At 44.3% G+C, this 27,423-nt stretch overlaps 1 protein-coding gene and 1 long non-coding RNA gene across 2 annotated transcripts in view; one reads left to right on the top strand and one right to left on the bottom strand.

The window, feature by feature from the left end:
• The window catches only part of LOC307199786 (uncharacterized protein C10orf67 homolog, mitochondrial), a 50,149-nt gene that overhangs the window by 17,803 nt on the left and 4,923 nt on the right, over positions 1-27,423 (bottom strand). Inside the window, exons 4-9 of the mRNA XM_079947850.1 lie at positions 26,265-26,339; positions 25,220-25,369; positions 12,797-12,938; positions 10,890-10,948; positions 9,123-9,194; positions 5,468-5,539 (exon numbers count right to left, since the gene is read on the bottom strand). Of these exons, the coding sequence (XP_079803976.1) occupies positions 5,468-5,539; positions 9,123-9,194; positions 10,890-10,948; positions 12,797-12,938; positions 25,220-25,369; positions 26,265-26,339 (570 nt within the window). The remainder of the gene's footprint in view (positions 1-5,467; positions 5,540-9,122; positions 9,195-10,889; positions 10,949-12,796; positions 12,939-25,219; positions 25,370-26,264; positions 26,340-27,423) is intronic.
• Positions 24,470-27,423, top strand: part of LOC307199795 — a 70,511-nt gene continuing 67,557 nt past the window's right edge. The window contains exon 1 of the long non-coding RNA XR_013832200.1: positions 24,470-24,767. This is a non-coding gene — a long non-coding RNA (uncharacterized lncRNA). The remainder of the gene's footprint in view (positions 24,768-27,423) is intronic.

The following is a 27,423-nucleotide window of genomic DNA, read 5'->3' as shown; positions in this document are numbered from 1 at the left end:
CTGATTTGTCAAGATCCTTAGGCTAGCCTTTTTTGGATAGCGGGCATTGCTCAGAGTTAAACAAAACCGTAAAATTTGTTATTATAAACATGTGAGAAACTCTCAGGTAGGTTAAGAACTGGTCCTTAGGTGAATTAGGTTATTATATCATATTTCAAACCCATTTCTTTTTCTTAAATATATAATCAGTTTTCAGTAGTTAATGGAAAGTAAGATTTTCATTAGAGGTGACTGAACTTTCTGCGAAACGCAGGAATCCTGTTGTGCTTTTTTAATATCTTCATGTTAAAAAAAAGAGCAAATTTCCTTGTGCAAACACAACTCAGATATATACAAATACAAGGCTTTGCAAACCTTTTGAAATGGCTGCAGGTGCCCTCCACTGTATCTGCCTACAATTCAAGCGACTTCGCCAAATCTGTGTTAGATGATAAATATTGAACAAGGTGCATATGTGCTTAACAGTAATTGTATTCTATTTTCTCTCATGCTGCTTTATGAACCCTGTTGGATGCCATCCAGTATGCCTCTGAATACCAGCCAAAATTACTCAGATAGATAGTGCTATTTGCTGACTTATTCACATAAAGGCCACAGTAGCAATGGACATAATCAGCAAATTAAGCAGGGATGCTGGGGTGCGGGGAGAGCGGCCCAGGTCTGATTGGAACCAATACTTTTTTGATATAACAGCGAAAGAGGTGAGTGCAACCCATACCTTATCCTATTTCCTGATACTAGTACAGTGGTGCCCCGCAAGACGAATGCCTCACAACACGGAAAACCCGCTAGACAAAAGGGTTTTCCGTTTTGGAGGCGCTTCGCAAAACAAATTTCCCTATGGGCTTGCTTCGCAAGACGAAAATGTCTTGTGAGTTCCTGCGGGTTTTTTTCCCTTCCCCCCCTTTTTCTAAGCCGCTAAGCCGCTTATCAGCTGATCCGCTAAGCCGCTAAGCCGCTAAAAGCCGCTAAGCCGCTAATAGCGCTAATCCGCTAAGCCGTCAATGGGCTTGCTTCGCAAGACGAAAAAACTGCTAGACGAAGAGACTCGCGGAACGGATTAATTTCGTCTTGCGAGGCACCACTGTATATTATTTATTTGGGGTTAAAGATTGCCCCCCTCTTCACAATTGGAACACAGCAGTGCATGAAGACCCACACAGTCAGTTCTGCATACATGGTTGAGAAATTTTCACACTCCTGAGCTTTGCCAGACCAAACCATAGGGAAGATTCTGCCATGCTGCCACGCGTGTGCATGAAGTGGGATTCAGCCGAGGGATCCTAATCTGTTCGTCATTCGGGTGCTTCCAGACTAGCCTCTGCCAACATGGTGACATCCAGATGTCTTGGACTGCAGCTCCCAACTGCTGAAACATCTGGAGGGCAGCAGGCTGGCAAAGGCTGATCTAGACAGAGGGGAATCAGTTCCCTGATCTAGGAATCAACAAGCAGGTTACACCAGGCCAATCACTGCTAGCCCCATTGCTGTGCAACAGCAGGAACAGCAGGGAGTGCCAATTATTTCTAGGTGATGCTTGCAACAAGGAATGGTTCCGTGCAGCGTCTATATTATTCAAGAATATGGCATTCATGTAATAGTGAAACGTTGTATTGAGCTAACTTTTAGAGTAAACCCATTGAAATTAATGGACCTAAGTCAGTTATGGTGACTGATTTGAATGGGTTGACTCTTGAGTATGATTAATGTTAGATACAAGCTAGTGCTCCTTTTCAAGTTATTAATGATAATTTAAAGCATTGAAAGTCGACCATTAAATTCTTTATAAGGATGGTGTAATCTAATAAAGGAATGTTCTGCCCCATAATTTTATTATGGCCTCATAATATATTTCTTACTTTGAAACTGTTCAGGCGGCATTGCCCTCAGCATTATCTGATCAATGCTATCACTTTCCTTTCACTTCCACTCACACCTTCTGCTCCAGTTTTCCTTGCAGCTCTCACTTCTGGCCCTGGATAGACAACCCCACTCAGGACGCAGTCACCAGATCAGCAGCCATGGCCACCTCACAGGGATAGCCCTCACTAGGACCAGGGAGACCAGAGTTTGAATCCCCACTCTGCCATTAAGCTCTCACTGGGTGGCCTTGGGCCAGTCACTGTCCCTCTGATTAATCTACCTCCCAGGGTCAAGTGACGTTTAATTGAGAAGCAGGAGGACCATGTATTCCACCTTGAGCTCCTTAGGGGATATAAAAGGTGGGATATATGTAATAATATATACATGCATAAATACAAAAAAATGCCAACAGGATGGCTAGGATCCAAAAAAGCTACTTTAGGAGCACCCAAATGCTTTGGTCATGCCCAGTAGGCTTTTTTGATTCCCAGTTCCTTTAAACAGCAGCCCTCTTGAACTCCTCTCTCATATCATATAAGAAACTTTTTTTTTTTTAGTTTACTATTTATTCTTATTGATTTATTTACCAGGATTTATATACCACTGAAACATCAAAAGCTCTAAGCAGTTTTGGTGTAATGGTTAGAGTGTTGGACTATGACCTGAGAGACCAGAGTTTGAATCCCTACTCAGCCGTGACGCTCACTGGGTGACCTTAGGACAGTCACCATCTCTTAGCTTAAACCACCTCAACAGGGTTGTTGTAAGGGGATGAAATGGGGCGAAGGAGAAGAACCATGTACACCACCTTGACATGGTTGGGAGATAAAGGTGGTATATAAATAAAATAAATAATAAGGTAATAAAATATACATCAACATTTCTTAACAATATGAGCTTTGCCATGTGGCATGGTGGAGCTGTTTGAGAAATATAAACCCTTCAGCTTACCGACCTTCGGATCCTGGCCACGATGTTCCGCTTTTTAAACTCTCCTTATTGCAGGGGTAGCCAACATGGTCCCCCCTCAGTGTTGTTGAACTACAATTCCCATAATCCCAATAGAAACTGCCAATTGTGGCAAATACATGTTGGAACAGAAATTTCTGCCTTCCTACACCCCTAGTTACGGATGAGCCACACTTCCAAGTTTCCAGCTGTCACTACCATCTCTTTGCTCTGTTGGTTGGTCTAAAAATATTAATCACGTAGATCCCCCCCCCCAAAAAATTAACCCTTTGGCCCTTATCGAGGGAAAGTTAGTGATGCTTAAGCCCTACTGAAATCCATGCAGCGAGTGAGTTAAGACTCACTTAAGCCATATTACTTTCAGTGGGCTTTATACTTTATCAGCTGGTGATCCTGCAGGTTAATTTATTGGGGAATAGTTTTTAAGGGATTAATGACACTGATGCATGGGGTTACTAGCTTGCCTCCTAAAGCACAGCAAACAGAAAGCTTGATAACACACTGCATTTTATATTTATCAGTACAAACTACAGATATTTTGAAACTATTTGCACATTATAATTAACTGGTCATATTTCTGTCCTTTCTTCTGGAACAGTTTTTAGAATCAGCTAATCTCAGCATGTGCGGCTTTCCCACTGAATGTCACACTTCCCCAAATATCAGTTTGATTAATAAAGGAAGTCAAATACCTTTTGCGGGCAATACAGCTTCAAAGAGCCAGGGAGATTTATAAATGAATTTAGATGTTAACTTTTGAGTACTTGGCTTGCTGAGTGCCACTATTTGAAGTTTGAGGAAGATGTAAGGTAACAATAACCTTTAGTCAGTGTTTATCAGATCTAAATTCACCCTGTCTTTTGTGAAGGAATATAAAAGTAACATTTTGTTATTTAAAAGGCATCCACTGCATCCACCTTTTAAGTTAAGCACCACTGAGAACATCCAGGGAACAGAGACCACAACAGATAAGGCTCTGAGTCACATGATCTCATGGAGATACTTGTTTTATACTAGGTCAATTGAAATAAACATGCCTTGTGTACAAAACTATCTTTGAAAGCCTCACTAGAGTTTGAGAAGATGAACAATTAAGCAAGAACCTCTCACTTTAAAAATCTAAAAGCAGTGGCATGGTGGTGGTGGGGCCTCACAAATTTCTGAGGGGACACAACCAGACGCACTGACAACAGGCTCCCTCATCAAGGCTGAAGTCACAGGGAGGCAAACTGTGCCTGGGCAGGGCCTTTGGGGCTGGGGTGGTGCCTCCTTCTCATGGTTGTGAAGAGACACCTGTGCATGCCCTGCCCCTGTGCCAATTGTGAGGGAGGGAGAGGAAAGGTGCTGCCACCACAGCTGCCCACTGAGGAAAGAGGGAGGAAGAGGGAGGCGGGAAAGCACTGGGCATTGCCCTGAGCATCTCACTGCAAGGACAGGAGGATGAGGCGACACAGTGGAGGGGGGCCCGTGACACCAGTAAGGGACAACAGGGCCACCTCCCATTCATGAAAAATCATGGTTGAAATGTTACTTGTGCTAGTGCCTTTCCCTTGCCACCTAATAAACAGCCCTAATAAACAACATTGAGGTTGAGGCTGTCAAGTTCAGAGGGTGGGGCTTCCAGGGTGTCTTGTGCCTCAGAAGTCTTTAGCTCTGGGCTGGCAAGTGAGTCTCATCTGCAGAGGGAACCAAGGGCAAGAGAAGAAGTGCACACACTGGGGTCCTTCGGCTCCTCATCTCTGCTGAGAAATGCATTCACCAGGCAGACCAATTAACTGAAGAGGGAGGCTCATCTCGCTTTCCCTTCCCTCATGTGGAAGATCCATCTGTCTCTATCCTTTCTTTCGTTCCTTCCTTTCCCTTCTCTCCAAGTTTGCCCGCCATTGCGGGGAAGGCGCCCCTGCTGTCTGGCCGTCCCTTATGCGGCTCTGTGTCATTGCATTGCTGCCACTGAGGCAGGCAACCAAGACTTTGACTGAAATGGGCTGCGAGTGAATTGCCACAAGGCAGGCTGTGGGCAGTGCCATTTGCAAAGCAGCAACAGTGGAGGCAGCTGAGGAGAAGAGCACCCTCAGAGAGCAGGCTTTCTCCAGCAACTTCTATCACAACACACACACACACTTTTTATTGTAAGATTTTCCATAAGTAACAAAAGCACATTCAGTGTCTCTGTTTTCAAATCACAGAATCCTTCATACATGTCATTTACAGTCAGTTTGAGACATTTTTTGTTGCAGGCAATGTGGGGCTGAGGGAGAAAGAGAGGAGAAAACAGAAAAGAGAAAAATAGGAGGGCGGAAAGCGGAGGAGGTGAGGGAGACTTTAAACTTTCATTCTTTACATGGTATATGAGTGGAGCTTTTTTTTATCAGTGTCATGTGGATAGGTGTCTTATTTTTGCTGGCAGAGCGAGAGATCAGAGGCCCCAAGGTATGGTTGGTTGCAGGTTGTTTTGTTTGTGTGTGTGAGGATTCCAGCCAGCCAACCAGCTGTGCTTTTAGGGGATACTCATTCCAATCCTCTCTCCACCTCCATCTCCCAGCCCAAAAGTCAAGCATACCATACAATGTATATCAGGTACTTCCCATATCATTAGGTAATAAGAATATAAACAACAAATAAAGTAAAAAATCACCTTTGGTACAGTAGCAGCGGCGGCAGCAGCGGCTTCTGCCATTTTTACAGCTTCTTGTGCTTCTTTCACTTCCTTAAAAATACAAAGACAAAAGAAAATTCAACATGGTTGCGGGAATAAATTGTTTATAAAAGTTCAAGAACTAGAAAGGAAACCTCGGCGATGGACAAATATGTCCAATTTGGTTTCTTTCAGGTTCTCATTCTTCCAATCAAAAGTTCATTTCTCCACATTTCTACATCAGTTTGCAAATTTTTAAAAAGATCCTGCCTGAAAAGTAGTCCACATTTTTGTGTGAATTTCCTACTATACATATTCTTGTGTCCAATTTCTCCTAATTTACACATTTTGCAAAACAATCTCCTCTATTACAATGCATTTGTGTATGTTATTTTCACTAATATATGCATTTGCATGTACAATTTACCCTTGTACAGTGGTACCTCGGGTTAAGTACTTAATTTGTTCCTGAGGTCTGTTCTTAACCTGAAACTGTTCTTAACCTGAAGCACCACTTTAGCTAATGGGGCCTCCTGCTGCTGCCGCGCCGCCAGAGCACGATTTCTGTTCTCATCCTAAAGCAAAGATCTTAACCTGAAGCACTATTTCTGGGTTAGCGGAGTTTGTAACCTGAAGCGTATGTAACCTGAAGCATATGTAACCCGAGGTACCACTGTATAGGCATTTTTGCACACATTACTTGGCCAGAGAGCTGGATTGAAATATTCAGATGTGTGAATTTTAAAGGATAGCTTTTTTTAAATTCACATACTGTTTTTAAAAAGTGAAAATTTGGTAAGTTTGCCTTTAAATGAGAACCACATTGAATGTGTTCCCACTTTCTGCAGGCAGGTTTGTGGAGTGAAAATTGTGGCTGCTGCACTCCACCCCAGGTTCTGCTGCTACTGTGCTGGAGTGAGACATCCACAAGTTGTCACTCAATTCCACTCACCACACAGAGGCAACTTAAGGTCCCAAATAGTTTGCTGCTACCGAATAAAAGGCTTCAGTAATACAGTTCCAGATGTTGATATATACATTCAGCTTGTAGGCTATGCAGATACACACACACCATATAAATTCTGTTGCTTCAGCAATTCAAGATGTAACACAGACTTTGACCCACTGAGTGAAATGCCTTAATCATTTATATAGTTAGCACTGGGCCATTGCCATAGCAACTGGCTTGGCTGACCTTGCACCTGTTGGCTTATCTCATGCATGGGGTGATTTGTGCTCATGAATAACAGAGTCCAGTCAACAGAGCCCAGGTTCAGCTATAACGCTAAGCCAAACCACAGTAGCAGGGCAGCAGCAGGACTGGGGGAGGAGCACATTGGGTGCCACCTTTGATCTGGGAACCTGGCTAAGAACATAAGAAGAGCCTGCTGGATCAGATCGGTGACCCATCTAGTCCAGCACCCTTTTCTCATAGCAGCCAACCAGAGAACTATGGGAAGCGAGAGCTGAGCACAACAGAATTCTATCCTCCAGCAACTGGCATTCAGAAGCACACTGCCTTTGACACTGGAGGAAGAACACATTTGTCAGGGATAGTAACCATTCCTAGCCATATCCCCTATCAGTTCGTATAATCTCAGAGATCTTTGGGTGAAGGGTGGTATAACAAACAAACAAACAAACAAACAAACAAACAAAGTCATCCAAGATGGTGGCCGTCACTGCCTCTTACTGGAGCACATTCCATGGTGTAACTAAGCAATACGTAAATAAGTTCTTTCTTTTGTTTGTCCTGACTGTTCCAACATTCAGCTCCATTGGATCAACCTGCACATTGCTCATTCATGCTAAGCCCTGGTTTGGCTAAGTGTTATGTGCAAACTATTTACAAGCAGCAGTTCATTTAGGTAATTCTAGGCTCTTTAGATGGCACCGTGCATTACATCGCTCACATCCAAATGTGGTAATGCAGCAAGCCAGTTTTCGGTGTGGAGGTCCTCCTGCGCATTCTGCTGAGTGGGGTCTCGAACCTCTGCACTTAAGTCCTGCCCTGGTGGCACCATAGCTCTCCAGAGGACCAGGTTAGATATAAAACAGATTGGAACACAATGTCTCCCTTTGCTATGGCCAGAGGCAATGACTCCCCATCCTTGAGGGAAGAAGACATGGATTCAGAGGCCTCATCTTAGATAAGGACAAGGATTTGCCCTCTGAACCAACCTTTGATTGTCTTGCTTCCTCAGCAGTGGAGGTGTCCACAATGACACTGTCTCTTTGGCCAAAAGAGATTTCATAGCCCTCCCCAGAGGCCGTAGTAGAACCCTGGCCTCCCCTCCATGCCACAGATGTCAATGGCTTCTGAAATAGTTGGGTGCTGAGAAGAAGCTGCAGTCCTGTTTAAAACTCAGTCTAGGTTCACTGGTGTCTGGAGCAATGCTAAAGCCTGCCTTGCCTAAGCCTAGGAGCCACTTAGAGCTATCCATGGTGCTACCTACCTTGCTTTTGGACCTTTTGGACCTTGTCATCTCAGTTGCTTGACTTTGCCTGTCTGCATCTTTTCTCTACTTTGTCTGACCTTGCTTTGCTGGCCTTTGCTTGTCCAGACTTTGATCATAGATCCTGAACTGGTACTACTGACACATGATGTGGTGTCTCTGGTCTCTGTGCCTACTAGGTAAAGGTAAAGGTACCCCTGCCCGTACGGGCCAGTCTTGACAGACTCTGGGGTTGTGCGCCCATCTCACTTAAGAGGCCAGGGGCCAGCGCTGTCCGGAGACACTTCCGGGTCACGTGGCCAGCGTGACATCGCTGCTCTGGCGAGCCAGAGCCGCACACGGAAACGCCGTTTACCTTCCCGCTGGTAAGCGGTCCCTATTTATCTACTTGCACCCGGAGGTGCTTTCGAACTGCTAGGTTGGCAGGCGCTGGGACCGAGCAGCGGGAGCGCACCCCGCCGCAGGGATTCGAACCGCCGACCTTTCGATCGGCAAGTCCTAGGCGCTGAGGCTTTAACCCACAGCGCCACCTCTAGAACTTTGTTCCCTGGCTGGGACTACTGGGATAGAATACCCTTGGACACTCAGATATCACAATGAGACTCCGTATGTACATTAATGATGAATGTAATTATGTATTTCACATTTAAATACCAACTTGAACCCCTCACTTATATTTTAAAGGAGAAGGTAAAAAATGCAGAATATGTCACAATGTGATTTTCTGAAGTGAAGATTAGGATACTGTAATTAAATCTGTATGCACACTCAGAGTAGAATTCTAATTTCCAAGTTCAAACTCTAGTGCCACCCTTGGACTTGTCTTCAAGAGCTGAAGAAAGACGAAAAATAAACAGCTAAGGGATTGTAATCTGATACTCCTGTACATATTCAGAACGGAATTTTAAACTTCAGGATCACACACCACCTCTGCTCCCATTTTCAAGGTGGCTGAGAAAGCTGGGAAGCACATTTTGTTATATAATAATGCCAATAAGCTTGAGAGGTCACAATGGAGCTTGACCTAAATTTATGAATGAATTCTCCATTACACGTTGGGACACCAGCTCAATCCTTCCAGCCATTTTACTGGGAAGGGAAAGATGAGGAAAAATGCACAAGGTGCGATAATGCAATATCTGAACAAGACCCAGCAAACATGATGTTTAGTAGCTTAATATTTTTCTCTAGGAACTTACCAGAGCTTTAGCTAGAACTCTCTGCTTCTCCCTGTCAAGTTCCAGTTTTATGATTTCTTGAGCGTTCTGAAGCTAAAATGTAAAACATGACTGTGAGGTTTCACATTATAAGAGGGTACCACTGTGAGCTGCATCCAAAGAGTTCCTCTAGACTGGTGTCCCGTCCCATCCCCCGCCACAGGTGTATTCAATAATAGCGCATTAGAGATGGATTCATACTGTACCATCCACATATCATGGTTCTGCTTTATTATTTTTGTGATGCTTCCCCAATGTTACCACATTATAGCCATCTGGAGGAGCACAAGAAAATGAGGACAAAACAAAACACCGTGTAACATTTGTGGTTTAAAAGTTACAGGATTTCAGCAGGAATCTATGGGACATGCACTGATAGGAAACTAAGCAGTATGTCCATCCCCAAAACTTTTGCAGGAGCAGACAATATTGAAAGTGGGATCACATATACCATCATGAGCACAAATAATAATGAAGGACGTGTGGTGGGGGTGGGGCTTATTTTATTTTATTTTATATTTGATTTATATACTGCCGTTTATCAAAAGAACCCATGGCGGTGTACAACATTAAAAACATATTTTATGGAGAATAATAATGAAAACATAAAACAAAGCATAATAATAGACAGCATAATAATAAAATAGTCATACTAACAGTCCCTCTGCCACACAGTGTTGACAGACCATAGATTATTTGATGGCCAAAGGCCCGGGTAACAGGAATGTTTTTGCCTGGTGCCTAAAGACATGTAATGATGGCCTCTCTGGGGAGACCATTCCACAGATGCAGGGGCCATCACAAAACAGGCCCGTTCCCATGTTGCCACCCTCTGAACCTCTTGAGGAGAGGGGGTGTAGAGAAGAGCCTTGGATGACAAGAGCAGGGTCCAGGTTGGTTAATATGGGGAGAGGCAGTCCTTAAGGTATTGATTTCCTGAGCTGTGTAAGGCTTTACAACTCAACATGCCTTTGTAGACCCACCAAAATCAAAGTGTCGTCTAAGATTAGTAAACCTTCATGTCGGAAATAGTCAGGCAGCCAGTGTAACTGGTACAGCAGCGATAGGAAGCCCATGGAAAAGGGGAAACCTCTGTCTCCTGCAAAGTTCCCTATAAGCGAATGCAGCCCTATGGCTCAAAAAGGTTCCCCACCCTCTGCATTCTCCCCACTCTATAGGCCCAGCTAGTATCAACATTTTGTAATTTCTGAGACTACACAGGTGCTTGTCAGTCCTTTTGAGGGACTTGAAAACATTATTTTTCATTTGATTTACAAACTGCATTCCTATGAAGTTTTTTAAAACCACCCTGTTATTTTGTGGTGGAGCCATTTCACTTTCACAACAGACACTCAGCAGCCTGAGTTTGCTCTTGGACAGAATGATATTAGATATGTCAAATCCACATTTTTCACACTGTCTCTGCTAATTGCAGGTACTGCTCTGAAATTTCACAAGCTTGTTCCCTTGCACACCTGACCCAGGTAACTTCCAGCTTTGGGACTCTGAGATTTCCCAGTTCAAGCCCCTCGATAGCTGCATCTTTTAAAAGGAAGAACACCAGCTTGTTTGATCTCCGAACAATAAGGGGGCTAATATAAAACATAGCTCAAAAGCTGGGGCAGGAGGATGGCCAGCCTTTGAACATCCTTTCGGCTATATGGGGGCGAATGACTCCCAGGCTCTTGCATCTTTCTATGAGTTAATCCATCACTGTCAACAAAATAAATAAATAAAGGAATACAGTACCTTCTCGATTGTCTTGATATCGTTTTGCCTTTTGTCCTGCATATGTTTTATTTCAGACTCTGAAAGAAGCAGGAAAAAAAGGGGTGGTGGGATAAAGCAGACCATGAAATTACATGGCTATTTAAAGAGATTCATATTGTGCACTACAGGCCAGTCTGTGAGACCACTGGAATGCAGGGTGGATGGAGGCAGTGGCAGACCGGTGACCTTCACAACTGCCCTTGACATTCGCAGCCCTTCTCCCCGCTGTTCAGCTGGCTGGCCAGAGAAGAGAGAGGGAGAAATAAGTTCAAGAGCCAAGTGTGTCTGAACGCCCATTGCTTTTCATTAATACTAGCCTTGCCCATCCTTGCTGTTAGTCACAGCTAATACAAAGTGCTTTAGCAGGTGGTTCTTTATTGCTCAGACCAAGGTTCTGAGCATTGGGCAGCGTTGGGGGTGGGGTGGGGAGAAGACACCATAATGTGAGGTGATGAAATTAGTATAATCAGTGCTTTTTTCTGGGGGAATGCAGGGGTACGCATTTTGTGAATCGTTGTACGGTACTTTTGTCCATTTACTGTATTTATTTTTCTCAATTTGATCTATAAAATGGTGATTTTCTTGAGTCAAAATGAGAGTACCCCTAAACATTATTTAAGAAAAAAAAGCAGTACTGAGTATACCGTTATTCTGGCTTCACGCTTTATTCTTGTCCAACGGCACTGCTGCTTTTATCCCCTTTAATTCCATTAACGCTGTTGTAATGACGTCATTTGTATTGTTAGGATGGATGTTCTTACATATATATATATATATATATATATATATATATATATGTAAGCACTTTACCACCGTAAAGCATGCTAGCTGCATTGGGAGCCCCTAGAACAGGGGTAGGTAACCTAAGGCCCGGGAGCTGGATGCGGCCCAATCGCCTTCTCAATCCGGCCTGCGGATGGTCCAGGAATCAGCGTGTTTTTACATGAGTAGAATGTGTGCTTTTATTTAAAATGCATTTCTCGGTTATTTGTGGGGTGTAGAAATTTGTTCATTTCCCCCCCTTCAAAATATAGTCCGGCCCACCACATGGTCTGAGGGACAGTGGACCGGCCCACGGCTGGAAAAAATTGTTGACCCCTGCCCTAGAAGACCAGAAGGCAATATATATATATATATATTATGGAAAAGGTTTTTTAAAAAAACCTTCTATACTCAGACATTTCTGACTTTCCAGCATGCAACAATAAAAAGCATGTTAGCACTTGCGTATTTACATTCTGATGGGTTTTTAAAATACTCAAGCGGAATATAAATTTTATGAAATAAAAAAGAAATATGCACACATTTTAAGATGTCATAAATTCAAGCCTTTTCTAAAAGAGGAATTGGTAAAATATATAACTAATTAAGGCTCTGGGACATCAGCTCTGCCTTGAAATAACTAGCAAAACATAGCATATCACCCCGCTGCAGATGTATTGTAATGTCTATTATACACCTCACTAAAATGAATTTCTTCTTATACTTCATCGTCAGATGGGTACTACATAGGAGCAGGTATGAGCTATTGGTTTATTAGAAGAATAGGTATTTGTTAAAATGAAGACTTTGGAGAAAATTCTTTCACAGTATTGTACAACATAATCATGTGGAACTGTAAATATAAGAAGTCTCAACATTTGTGTAAATAACAAACCTTTCTCTCTCCCCCCCATTGGTAAATACAAGGAAAACATACACTGAAACAAGGTTACTTTCTACTACTTCTGAAAGTGTTCAAGACCACCTCAAATTACAGAGAAAATGGGGGAAAAACAATAATTACCATGCTATGCTTATTGGATCAATTTAGGCTCTGAATAATTTCTACAAAATTTCAATAAAATAAAATAAAATCAGTTTCTTGTTCTATAAGGAAAATTTACCTAAATTAGTAATTTCTTTCACTTTGAGTTTTATAACTTCTTGAAGGCGTTTAAGCTTGTCAAGCAGGGTAGCGTTTTCTCCTTTCAACTCCGAGTTTGCTTGCTGAAGCAATTCTTTTTCAATCATTAAATCATGTACGACCTGCAAGATTAAGAAGCCGCCTGTTTTCAAAACCGTGAGGCGTAAAAGGAAAAACACCACCACAAACACACAATGTAAATATGCCGCCGGCCGGGGGGGTGGGGGCACACACAGTAATTATACAATGCAAGCGATCATATCATTTTTCTGAATCCTGTCATATTAGTTATAATATGAATGGGAGGGGGAACTAAGGGGACTAAATAGAACTTTCCGGAAGAAAGGCTGCGGAACCCTACATACAAAGACTGTAACACATGGGGACACGTTATTGACAGGAATAATGCATATCATACTGTTTGTTTGCCCTCATCATTCAGGCCAATTTATTGTGGGGCCTGCATCCAGGAAGGCAGCTGGGGCCTATCCACCCACACTTCTCTCTGTGCTTATGAAGTGCTGTCCGTAACTAGGCAGGCAAGAGAAGCCATGGGCAGGCAACTCCAGGGGGTTGCAAAGTGCGCGGCTAAGGAGAAAGGGGGGGGGGGCTTGTCGCTTTTGTGCCGTTTCTCGGTGACAGCACTGCCATTGCCATGAGGAGCACATCAGACGTCAAATCGGTGAAATTTCCAGGCTGGGAGCCACATGGAGTCCATCAGGCAGCCTGATACCAACACAGTTGGTTTTTCTGCTTCATGCCGGAGCCACCCAGAGGCAATTCATATTCTGAACATTAAGATAACTTTGCATGCACGTCACACATAGGCCGTCCAAGGGTTTCCTTTTTTTTTTTCAAATGCCATTGAAGACTCTGGTTTAAATCTCCATGCGAACAGTGATAACCTTGTAGGCAAGTTCCAGGACAGCACGCAACAAAAGACTTTAAAGTTATACTTTTGGTAAAGCAAACTCATTTACATTTTTATTATGCATGCCCTTTGTTAAAATCTTGCCACGTTCATTATGGAAAGGACTTCGTATGCATCCAAGCTTATTGGGAGAGCCACCCTTTCTTCTTGTCTGCTTCAAAGCTATTTAACACATTTGCATAGATTGTCAAATGGCTGTCGAGATTTTTACTGCCGCATATTTCTTTTCAACAAGATGGAAAAAAGCTCTCAGAAGAAAGTTGAAACGCGACTTTGCAATGGCCACTAGAACATCATGTGGATTTCTGATATCCTTATGGGAAAAAGTCCCAAAGCTAGTTAACACGATGGCTAGTAATTATTTAAAGGAAACTTGTCTTTCTGATTAGTTTCGAAAGCAGGTTTCCCCTCTTAAGATCATCTGAAGATATAGAAGAAGGAAAACTAGCAGACAATGCCTGGAACATATTTATACCGAAATGTGATTTATCTTGATGGTTTCCAAGCCTGCCCCCCTTCATTCTAAGTGCCTTGAGTGCTGGGCTGGGACCAGAGAGATCTGGGTTCAAATATCTACTCTGTCATGAACCCCACTGGGTGACTTTAGACTTAGTCACCCTCTCTCAGCCAAATCTACCCCACAGGGTTGTTGTGAGATAAAACAGGAGATGCTTCTTTACAGAAGGGTGCCATTTTTAAAATGTAATCATTTCTATCGTTTTCCAACCTTTGTGCTTGCTATAAGTACAATTCATAGCCCAGTTCAGAGCTAAGGGGAAATGCCCCCCCCCCATCTGTTCTATTTAGGGCAGAAAAACTGTGGTGTGGGTGGGAAGAAATGTTGCTGAATATTTCTGAAGGGAGAGGTGAATTTTCCCCAATTGTTTTTCTCAGATAATTATATTCTGAAATGTCTTGCCTCACTTCATGTTGAATTAAACCGAGTTGGCATCGTTGAGCTAAGAGAGAGGGAGAGTTAGAAAGAGGAGGGCCTAAGCCAATCCCATCCTTCAAATAAGGCTAAAATATTATTAAACAATATTCAAACTTGGGACGCAAATACTCGATGAAACACATCTTTTGACATGGATATTCCTGGACCTTAAGATTGGCACCTGAGTATGTTCTTCAGGTGGCCTCTTACATGGGAATTTTGGAAGGTGGCAACAATGGAGAAGGCCATTTCAGTTGTCCCTCATATAGGGAATGCTGTCCCATGCAAGGCCTGCCAGATGCTGACATTAATATTACTTTAGCGCCAGGACTTTCTTCTTTTCCCAGGGAATTTGCTGAAATATGATGAGCTGGTTCTTATGGGCTCATATATTAGTGATGCTTCTGAGCTGCTGGCGATATTTTTGCAATACATTTTGAGAATGGACCTTTTTTAATGGCGGCGCGCAGAGACGCTGCGGCTCAGTGCTCTCCTTTTGTTTTCAGCGTTTTGTTTTGTTTTTAGTGTTTTGTTTTCATTATTTTTACTTGTTCTGAGTATGTTTGGCCGGGCAAGAAAGATTTATAGCAGGCAGGAACTTCTGAAGGTCGGGTTACAGTGTGAACAAGCTGTGAGAGCTGATTATTTTCGCCCAGATAACGCTCCTGTGGGAGTAGCCAGGCCACCGGGCTCTCCATGGATTACTATGCCTCCAGGGAGGAGGCGAAGGCGGCGTAGAGACAGGAGGCAAAGGCGGGGTTGTCGGGCCGGCGTCCTGGTAAGATTGCAGAGGAGTCCATCTAAACCACCACTCCCTAGCATATTTCTTGCTAATGTGAGATCTCTTGCCAACAAGATGGATGAATTGAGGCTGCTGGCAGCAAAGAACAGTCTCGTAAAAGATTGCTGCGTCTTATTTGTCATTGAGACATGGCTTCAACCGTCCATACCAGACACGGCTATTCAGTTGGAAGGCTGTGTGGTACATCGTCATGACCGAGGCATGGACTTCGGAAAAACCAAAGGAGGGGGGCTGTGTGTATATGTGAACAAATGCTGGTCCAATAATTCTAAGACCGTGGGCAGTTACTGTTCACCGGATTTGGAATATGTGGCTGTTAAATGCAGACCAGCCTATCTCCCTAGGGAGTTTACAGCTGTTATGCTAACTGGTGTGTACGTGCCACCAGATGCCAATGCCAACTTGGCTCTGGGATGCCTGCAGAGCCTTATCAGCAGCCAGCAAGACAAGCATCCTGAAGCTGTGCACATCATTGCGGGAGACTTCAATCATGTTGAACTTAAAACAGTGCTCCCAACGCTCTATCAGCATGTGAAATGTCCCACAAGGGGGGACAAGACACTGGATAAAGTTTATTCGAATGTAAATCACGGCTATAGGGCCTTACAGCTGCCACATTTGGGCCAGTCCGACCATATGTCTCTGTTCCTGGTACCAGCATATATCCCACTCAGGAAACGGGCTCCCACAATATCAAGGACTGTTAAAATCTGGCCTGAAGGCGCTATCCACCAGCTGCAGGACTGTTTTGAGAGAACCAATTGGGATATTTTCGATCGTTCAGACCTGGAGGAGCACACGGCGGCAGTTCTGTGCTATATCAATCACTGCACAGACACTGTCACAGTAAATAAATCCATCCGGTTTTATCCCAATCAGAAACCCTGGATGAATAGAGAGGTCCAGTGCCTGTTGCGGGAAAGGAATAGGGCTTTCAGGTCGGGCGAGGTGCAGCTTTACAGTGTGGCAAGAGCAAACTTGAAGAGGGGTATTCGACGGGCAAAACTGGTCTATAGGCAGAGGATTGAGGATAATTTAAGGAGTAACAACACAAGACAGATGTGGCAGGGGATTCAGCATATTACCAACTACAAACCTAACCTTGGTGCTGTCGATGGTGACCCCTTGCTGGCGGAGGAGCTTAACTTTTTCTTTGCTCGCTTCGAGAAGGAGCCACCTGAGACGCCGGTATTACAGCCACCAGCCCATAGGGGCCCCTCATTCACTGTAGAGGAGCATGAGGTGAGACAGGTATTGAGGATGGTGAATCCGAGGAAGGCTGCTGGACCTGATGGCATCACGGGAAAGGTGTTGAAGGGCTGTGCGGATCAGCTGGCGAAGGTCTTTACTAAGATCTTCAACAAGTCCTTACACCAGTCTATTGTCCCACCCTGCCTGAAGTCGTCAACTATTGTTCCTCTGCCTAAAAAATCTACAATCAGTAGTTTGAACGACTACAGACCAGTTGCACTGACTCCAATCATCATGAAGTGTTTTGAGAAACTGGTGCGCCGTCATATAATTTCCTGTCTTCCATCAACTTTTGACAACTACCAGTTTGCATACAGGGCAAATAGATCCACGGAAGACGCTATCACTATCACTCTCCATGCTGCTCTGTCCCATCTGGAGCAGCCGGGGAGTTATGTGAGGCTGCTGTTTGTGGATTTTAGCTCTGCTTTTAACACTATCCTCCCCCATAGACTGGTGTCCAAGCTAGAGGCGATTGGACTCTCCAACTCCACCTGTCTCTGGGTTTTGGATTTTTTGTCAGAACGTTCTCAGAGGGTTAGAGTGGGGTCACATATGTCCACAGCCCTTAGCCTTAACACCGGCTCACCACAGGGTTGTGTGTTGAGTCCCCTGCTCTATACTCTCTATACGTATGATTGTACAGCCATCTATCCCAGCAACAAAATCATCAAGTTTGCTGATGACACTACGGTGGTGGGGCTCATTTCAGGAGGGGATGAGTCCGCCTATCGGGACGAGGTGGAGCGGCTTTGTGTTTGGTGTGGAGAGAACAATCTGGCTCTTAATACGGCTAAGACCAAGGAATTGGTGGTGGATTACAGGAAAAAAAAGGTGGACATTCAGCCCTTGTATATCAAAGGGGAACGGGTGGAGAGGGTGGCGGAATTCAGGTTTTTGGGAGTGATTATCGATCAGGGCATGACTTGGAGCGCAAATACCACTGCTCTGGTGAAGAAGGCCCAGCAGAGAATTTATTTCCTCAGACTTTTAAAGAAGAACAATCTGAGTGAGAGACTGCTGGTGTCCTTCTACCGAGGCTCCATAGAGAGCATTCTCACATACTGTATTTGTGCCTGGTTCTCCAGTTGTACAGCTAGGAAGAGGAAGGTGCTCCAGAAGGTCATAACCACAGCCCAAAGGATTATTGGTCATCCTCTCCCATCTTTGGAAGAACTGTACGGTTCCCGTTGTCTTAGGAAAGCAAACAACATCCTGCAGGATGCATCTCACCCGGGATACAGTCTGTTTGCACTACTGCCTTCTGGCAGGAGATATAGAAACATCAAGTCAAGGACAAATAGACTGAAAAATAGTTTCTATCCAAGAGCTGTGGCCTTTTTAAATGCTGTAACTCGATAGTGTGACCTGGGAGTTTGATGGGTGTGGGTGTGGGTGCGGCTGGAATGTGGTTTGTTTGGTTGTTGTTGTTGTTTTGCTTGTTGTTTTTAAGGGATGGCATCCAATTTCGTTGCACTTGTGCAATGTTGCACTTGTGTAATGACAATAAAGAATCTATCTATCTATCTATCTATCTAAAAAAATATTGTTGTGATGTTTAACTATTGATGACAGCTATGTAGTAAATCACCTGCATTTTTAAAAACTGCCCTGTATAATCTGAATTCATAACAGCAGCAGCAGCAGCAGCAACAACAACAACATCGTCTGCCATCAACAGAAGAGGTTTACTTCAGAACAGAAGAGGGGGAATGAACATTCCAGCCACAGGACAAGTATCTGTGGCAAACTCTCTGAACCAAACTTTGCAAATTATTGCAAGAGGTGCACTAAATGGTGAACAGTGGGAGAGCTGTGTTTTTCAGCAACAAAGTATTGACATTTGAACGCTAGGAAAAAATGATCAACATGCAACAGCAACTCTGTCCCCGGGAAACATATTCCTTCTGCACATTTTCTTGGTATTTCCCCCTGCTCTCAGTTTCTTCTGCCATCTCAGGACATAAAAAAAAAAGTAATGATGTACAACAGCTGTGTGTTTGTTGCACTATTATACAGAGAGCATCCACAGAGGCCCTTCACTTACTCTTCACTACTAAAAAGTCCCAATTCCTTTGTTTCTTTGTCCTCCTTTGTGCCTGGTTGGTGTTCATGTTAGCTGGCTAGATTGCGAGCCCTTGAGGATTTGGGGAGGGAGGACTCTCTTTTTCATTAAAACTGCTACTGTCCACCCTCTCTCCACTAGATAAAATGCTAGCAGCTTGATCTCTTGGGGGGGGGGAGGGGGGAACTTCAGTTGGTTGGCTGCAGATGCCCTAAGTTGGTGGAGCAGAACCATCTCCCTGTTTGCTTGTTGTGCTGGATCAGGTAAAACATGCATTCAACAGGCATCCATTGTGTATGAAGGGAAAGGCCTGGCTGTGCTCAAGTCACAGATTTTGGCCTGTCTCCCTCCCTCCTGCCCGCCCATTCCATGTGTGTATTGCATGAAATGGCTCCATCTGCCAGGGACTGGGCAGGTGAGGAGGACTGGTGGAGGAACCCCGGAACCTTCCAGAGAGGAGGAAGGGGCAGAGAGTATAGACCTAGACTTGTGGTTTGAGACAGGTCACACCCCAGAAGAAGAAGAAGAAGAAGAAGAAGAAGAAGAAGAAGAAGAGAATAGAATCATAGAGTTGGAAGAGACTGCAAGGGCCATCGAGTCCAACCTCCTGCCAAGCAGGAAACACCATCAGAGCACTCCTGACATATGGTTGTCAAGCCTCTGCTTAAAGACCTCCAAAGAAGGAGACTCCACCACACTCCTTGGCAGCAAAGAAAGAAGTTGGGAAATAATGAGTGATGAAAAACAGGAGCAAGGTGGCATTGAACAGAGGCAGGAGTCAGCTGTGTTAGAATCTGCGCAGCAGCCATGTGACACACTGTCTCTGAACAGTTTACCAGAGCCCTCTCCCTTTCCGAGAAGCAGACATTCTATGTGAATTACTGAACAGAGAGCCCAAAGGAAGTCTGCACTCAGTAGCCACTGTTAGCAGCAGGAGGAGTCTGATTGATAGGAATTAATGGCCAGAGGGGGGTGGAGCTTTGCTATGAGGAGCATGGGCTTTAGAGTAAGGTGCTCTTCTTGAGTCTTCTTGTGATCCTGTAGAAATAAAAGAACCGAAAAGCTCTCTCTTTCTCTGCGTTTGATTTCCTGGGGGGTGAGCCAGCAGCCGTCAGCAGCACCCTGACACCATCGGAGTAAAGGCAAGCCGGATGGTGTCCACCAGCTCCACCTCACTGACCTACCTGTCCCCCTGATCCATCACCCCTGGCCTCTATGCCTTGAGGGAAGGTCTGCATGGTTTACTACCTGTCCTTGTGAGAGTTCCTCTATGCAATCAGAAGCCCTGCGCAACCAGGGGTGTTCACAAGATGCGTCAAAGGATGAATGGGGTCACATCTGGCAACCAAGCTCCCCCCCCACCTACCCCTGGCTATGCATGCAGCACATGTAAGATGGGAACCTTCATGCAGCCAAGGTATGCACCAGAGATCAACCATGCAAGAAGGAACTGGTTGGAGCTGGAAGAAGGGACACAACTTTGGGGGCAGGCCCGGTGGTAGGGCCCCACTTCCCTATACTTATGTAAAGCCCCATCACAAAATCTTAAGCTTGCTTACAATCTAGCAGTGCAACTTTGCCACCAAGCTGAGGCTGGCCTCAAGATTCAAGTGCAGGTGAAAGTGGTTGGCTGTCCCTTGCACTCGGACTTGTGCTCTGTGCAGCACCAACTTTTCAAAGAGTCTGGTTTATTTGATTAATCAATTAATTTTATTGCTATCCCTGGTGTCAGGGTGCTGTCGGTGGCCACTGGCTGCCTGCCCAGTAAAGCAGAGAGACAGGGGGAAAGCGAGCTTTTCAGTTCCTTTTTATTATTAGAATTACCAGGGCAAAATTCCATCCACACCGTTCATTATCTGATGTTGCCTTGAGTGAAGCTTCACCTTCTCTTCTCTGCACTTCCTATTCCTCAGACTCCTCCTACCTCCTACGGCAGCTGTTAAGTGCCACCAACCTTTGAGCCCTCTTTTCTGCTATTTTCAACTTGGTTTTTGGGGAGTGAACAGGTTCTGGGATACAGTGGTACCTTGGGTTAAGAACTTAATTCGTTCTGGAGGTCTGTTCTTAAACTGAAACTGTTCTTAACCTGAGGTACCACTTTAGCTAATGGGGCCTCCTGCTGCCGCTGCACAATTTCTGTTCTCATCCTGAAGCAATGTTCTTAACCCGAGGTACTATTTCTGGGTTAGCAGAGTCTGTAACCTGAAGCGTCTGTAACCTGAGGTACCACTGTACTCTCAAGTGACAGTGTGTCAGTCAGCTGCTGCTCAGGCTCTGCCTGTTCTAGGCTACCTGGTTCCTGCTCCTTGTATTCCATTATTTCCCAACTTCTTCCCTCTTCTCCTAGGGTGTGACCTGGGCCCTCCAGATCTATACTATCTCCTCCTCCTCTTTGGAAGGCCCCTGGGGAGGTGGTCTCCACCATTCCTCTTCATCTGCCCAGTCCCTGACATATGGGGATTCCTACTCATCCCCTCAAATACTTTCCCAGAGTGGCTCACATGTCTGTGTCAGCCACAAGGTGTTTCTATCAGAACACAACTGTGTGTCAAATGCTGGCTCAGAATGCTTCTGTGTCTGGTACATTTTGTCATTATGATCGGCTCAGACCATGGAATGGTTTACTGTTCTCTCCCATGTTGTGAAGTGGCTACATTGGCTTAACTGGTTGCAAACCAGAACTGAACAAGTTGAATAATTTGCAGGAGAATCTGAGTAAGTTACATTAAAATAAAAACACACTTGCTTAGAAGGAAGTGCTACTGAACAAAATGGGATTAACTCCAAGTAAAATATGTTTAGGGTTGGGATGTGAAGTAGGATATACATATATTGCTGTACACAGAGTTTTGCTATTGAGTTAATCCTATTGAAATCAAAGGGACTGTTTCAAGGTTATATTTTTATCTTCATCATCTGTATGCTATCCAAGTTCTCTGGGCACAGATAATAAAACACAGTTTACAAAAGCCACCATCATCATCCCCACAACCACCACCATCATCTGTATACTGTCCATTTGTGTAAATTCTCTGGGCATTTACACAAAATAAAAAAGCTCAAAGAAAAAAAGAAAAAAGCTAAGTGCTGATGATCATGTAAGTACAGGAGTAGGTGATAATCAGAGTGATCAAGCACTTGACACCCATTCAGGTCTATGGGAATCAGTGGCCAAAATGCAGAGATGTGAGAAGTCATCCATTATATTAATCTGCAGCTGTTCTTCTTTAGAAATAATTACAATTAATTAGGAAGCGGCATCAATTATTGAAGCTAAAATTGGTATATAACCCTCCAAAAGCACATGGGCTCATAACAGGCAATTTAAAGTGAGTCCCTACCATTGCCCCCCCCCCCTCGGTATAAGCCATGGGTTTCAGAAAAATGTTCTTACTTAGTTGCTTCATTGGACTTGACACGATTCCTTTTTGTTTTATTTAACTGCCCAAAATACTTCCCCAAACCCTCTAGGATTTCTCCAGTTAAGGATCTGCCAGAGGGTGTTAATAAACATCACACAGTACAAAGAAACGATTAGTCAAAAGTCCCCTGAGACATCGTTCCACTCTATGTGGTTACACAGTAAATCCACGGTTTCAAAGGATCTTTTAAAGAACTGTTTCAGGACTTAAGAGGCTTAAAAGGCTAGCTCCTTAGCTGTGGCAGAACTCACGCATCAACAGCTCACTGTGCTGTGAGCCACAAGGATCATAACTGAAATTAATTTTATCTTGTTATCTTACTGCCTTGAATTCCGCTGCATATTACTTTGGGGGCCTTTGGGCTAAAAAAAGGCATATAGATTACTATTGCTACTACTAGCATGAGACACTTAATCTCAGGGTTGTGGGTTCAAGCCCCACGCTGGGCAAAAGATTCCTTTGTTGCAGGGGGTAGGACTGGATGACCCTTGTGGTCCCTTCCAACTCTACAATTCTATGATTCTACTATATAGCAAAATTGATCCCCCTCTCTACAGCAGCGCTCCACATCCCTCCCCCAATCTGCTGCAGAGCAAGAGTATATGGGGGCAGTGGTGGGAGGAGAGGAAGGGAATATCAATAATAATAACAGTAATAATAATAATACTGATAACAATGCTTGTCACCAGCACCATCATAATGAACAACAGCAACTATTTGGAATCTATTATTTACACAGATTGACAAAAAATGTTTTACAATCAAATGCAGTCTGTTTGTAAGAGACAGTTCTCTAAAATCTAGTTGTGCTGTAGCTTCAGTTTTGTGGGCTTTGCATGGTGAATCTATAGCTCTAGCGCCACCATCTGTCATAAATAAGAACTGTAAATAAAACAATTAGCCTTGCTGCAGCAAGGACACTATCAAAATGAGCAAAGGGAGGGTTTTCTGCAGCATTCTGCAGCTATTTGTCACAGAAGGAAGGCTTTGTGGTGAGGCTCTCCCTACCATCTGGCCACAGCAACAGTTCTTTTTTGCTTAGAACAGAGGTCGGCACCCTAAGGCCCATGCACCACAAGCAGCCCATGGGGGTCGTTTAACAGGCCCATGAGCCGCCCCTGAACTGAGCCGCCCATCAGGTGAGTCCCTGTGCGCTGAGCTAAACTGGCACAGCGCGGGGACTTGCTTCTGCGCAGATGCCGGAAATCACAGGCGCTCGTGCAATCCAGCCCACGGAGTGATCTCTGCTGGAGTGAACAGGTCCAGGCAAGGTAAACCTTGCCAACCCCTGGCTTAGAAGATAGATACGAAATATGAACGTGGATGGCCATCAAAACGTAAGTCATTTTGGAGGCTTCAAAGCTTTATCACCCTATGTAGTTTCTGAGTTGCTAACTTCATGCTGCAATTTACCCACTGCAAAACTGTATGTTATAAGAAAGTGCTTAAAAACTAAACCCCAGTATCACTTGTTGAGTCCTTTGATGGAATTTAGGGTACATTTGCTATTTAATCATCTATCGTTTAGAAACAGGAGTGAGACCCAATTCACCATGCAGACAACCCAGTCCAAAGACTTTCCATAATGGAGTATCATCAGAATAACATAAGAACAGCTATGACTAAGCAACTCAGTCCTAGAGGGAAATACATTTGCCTTTCTACATTAACAACGTTTACCAGCTACTCCTATTTATTTTTATTTATTTATATCACACAATTTATACACTGCTTGATTATTATTTTAAAAAAACAACAACCTCAAAGCGGTTTACAAAAAGATAAAACAATAAAATTAAGAAAAACCTGCAACCATACTTTGAAACATACAAAAGTTGAAATACTAAGATTAAAATTACCTTAACTTTCTAAGCATCTGGGTAGGCTGGTCTAAACAAAGAGGTTTTTAGCAGGTGCCGAAAGGAGTTCAGCGGAGGCTTGATCTCAATAGACAGGGAGTTCCATGGCAGTCAAAAATCTCAGGGCCCCCCTCACACTGAACTAAGAAAGCTTGATTGTAATTTTATTTCAAGATCAAATCAATATTATTTTGACCCATTGTTGTGGGGCCCCTAAAAGGCGTAGGGCCCACAGACCAATGCCTACTCTGCCTATTTGGTAATCCAGCACTGGGTGCTGCCTGTGGGATGTATCATTCATTGTAGCAGTCAAATACAACATTTCCTGTTTCCTAGAGTGGACAGGCAGGGGAATGTTGCGCCAGAAAAGGGAGGACTTCCTCTCAAACCTGCTCTGGGGCCTCCTTCCCCCGTGTGTGACCCGGTAGATGGGCGTGGCCCTAGCAGACTCTATAAAAGGGCCAGTCAAGCAGCCATCTTCCTATTTTGACTCTTTTTTATCTTTTTCCCATTTCACCTTTCGGACTCCTCTGCTGGCTCTTAGCCAGCAGCACAAGGCTCATCCTTACAGAGGATGGAAGCTGCAAGATAGAAAGTGTGAGGCCTAGCTCAGACTTCTTTTCTCTACAGCTGTAACTGTGACTACAAGATTAAAGCCTGCCTCCAGGACAATACTGTGAACTGAATGTAAGTAAACTTTATCATTACTTTTAGAAGAAGACTGTTGTGTCATCCTTGTTTTTAAGGGGAAATTTACCAGGAACAATCCAATCTGGACAAGCCAGACAGGATTGCTCAACTCAAATGATTCTAACAAATCCATCAACTTCCTCCCAGCAATGTATAAGGAATGTGCTCTGTTACTAGCTCACTAGTGTGAGTGAGAAAGGATAATATTTAATCAATATATCCTCTCCTACTATCCACAACATTCCCACCCTGCCACACTAAACAACTGAGTCCTTAAAAATGTGGAACGGGTATTATGTGGTCCCTGTTGTAGTGCCAGTTCCGCCCATCAGAGTAGTTGAGTGGGCACATGTGGGTAAATTGGTCCCAAGTTGTTAAGGGCTTTACGGTGGTACCTCGGGTTAAGGACTTAATTCGTTCTGTGCTAAAGGCTTTGGAAAACCACCTACCTTTTCAGGGGACATTTGTTTAAGCCTCGTTACCTCTGCCTCCAAATTTTCAATTGTAGCAGCCTGCTCCTCAAGCTTGCCCCTCAGTATCTGTAACTTTGAAAGCATGGTTTCTCCACCTTCTTCGGATGGGTCAAGTAAGAAATATTTCTGCCAAGGAAAGAGGAGCGTTAATGAGAGACACAAAGCACTTGATCGCAGTCAGAAGGCACAGCAGCAACAGCTGGATTGGTTTTTGTAACACTAAATCATGCCTGACTTTGGCTACATCCACACCCTACATTTAAATCACTATGGTGCCACTTTAAACAGCCATGGCTTCCCCCAAAGAATTCTGGGAGCTGTAGTTTAGGGTGCTGAGCGTTGCCAGTAGGCCGCCCCACAATTCCCCTCCCAGAACTACAATTCCCAGATTCTTCACAGAGAGCTTTGGAAATTGCAGTTTTGGGAGGAGAACAGGGGAATGGACACCATAGTCTACCTGGGCACACGGTGTTTGCCAGCTACCTACAGAAGCAAACTTCTTGTTTTATTTCAGTAGTTAGGGGTAGCAGAGGAAGGGTGTGGGGGAAGGGAGGGATGTGTCTGGATGGACAGCTCAGTTGATAGAGCATGAGACTTTCAGGGTTGTGGGTTGGAGCCCCAGGTGGGGCGAAAGATTCCTGCATTCCAGGGGGTTGGATTAGATGATCCATTTGGTCCAACTCTACAACTATATGACCAGCTATGATCTGATGGGTGAAAGGGATAGGTGGGGAGCACCTGCGTTCCAGCACCAGTAGCTGCTTCTGCTATTTACGAACAGTTCAGCCAGGAGCAGGGGTGAATCCCAGAGCCTGCACAAGGATACCACATCTGCTTGTATGACGTTTGCACCTGACCTTAAGAAATGCTTTTTTTGTGCCCTGGCTCATGGGGCCAGGTTTTTAGCTGGGGCATTCCAACTCTGAATTCCTTAACCAAGCAAACCAGGGTGTGCTGCACCCTGCGCTGTGTCAGATACTGTAAATAAAATATACACAGTAGCAATAATTCAAAAACTCACCGTATAGTTTGTTTTGAGAATTGCAAGTGCATCACATAGTTGTTGCTGGTAGCTATATCGCATTTTCTCCTCTTTCTGTAATTGAAGGGCGAGATTTAACTTTTTACGGATTATCGAAACGGTAAAAGGCAAAGCCCGCAAGGAAATGTTTCAAAGTCCACTGTTGGGCAGTGCCTTTCTTAGGATGTTTTGGTTGGTCCCAGTAAAAAAAAGTGCTGCCCAACTGTAAATTTCAAAATAAAAAAGATGTATTCAAGCTAGTGTGGCACAGTAGCTAGAGTGTCAGACTAGGACATGGTAGATCAGGGTTCAAATTCCTGCTCAGCCATGGAGCTCACTGGGTGACCACTATCTCTCAGCCTTAACCTACCTCGCAGGGTTGTTGTGGGGCTTAAATGGGGGGCGGGACTGTGTACACCACCTTGAGCTCCTTGGAGAAAAAGGTGAGATAGAAATGCAACAAGAAGGAAGGAGAGAACGTGGAAGGAAGGAAGGAAGGAAGGAAGGAAGGAAGGAAAAAAATTCTGTCATTATCTTTGCTCTTTGGAGCAAAGGTACAATCCTCAAGTGTGTTTTTGCCTCTTCCAACACCTTTAGCCCTTGCAACACCCAAGCACACACTGGTACAGTAGAAGCAGTTACAATGGATTGCCTTTAGGTGGAGCCACAAGCCCACAGCATCCTGTTCTCTGGTCAGGGGGGGACCAGGCGGCTGTTCTGTCCGGTCCCCTGCTGTGTCAGCATTGACTGCACATGAACCCTGCAGATATCAGACCGTGCCCAGGGCTTGCCAGGGCTCAGCTGCCTGTGCTGGCTCTGCTGGGGCTCAGCACAATCAATCCCTGGATCATATCCGTAGTGTATATCCCACTGTTCTGAATGCAATTGGAACATCGCAGAATAATGGTGCTGAGCCACCTTACAGACGCTAACCTGAAACTATATCTCATGGAACTCAGCTCATGCTTATTTTTGATTAAGCAGTGAACAAGCGATTGTGCTGACAATTGCTGTAACACATGCCCAAACTGAAAGGCTGATTTTTTAAAAATCAAAAACATATAAACATAATCACTTGTTTTAAAAAGAGAGGAAAGGAAAAGGAAGGGAGACCCTTTCAACAATCTCTCTCTCACCACCCTGCCAACAACAAAAAAGA

This window comes from Podarcis cretensis (assembly GCF_951804945.1).
Source record: "Podarcis cretensis genome assembly, chromosome: 12".
In the NCBI taxonomy this organism is placed as follows: Eukaryota; Metazoa; Chordata; class Lepidosauria; order Squamata; family Lacertidae; genus Podarcis; species Podarcis cretensis.
Note: the sequence above shows the minus strand (reverse complement) of the source record. Positions and strands in the feature narration are given on the sequence as shown.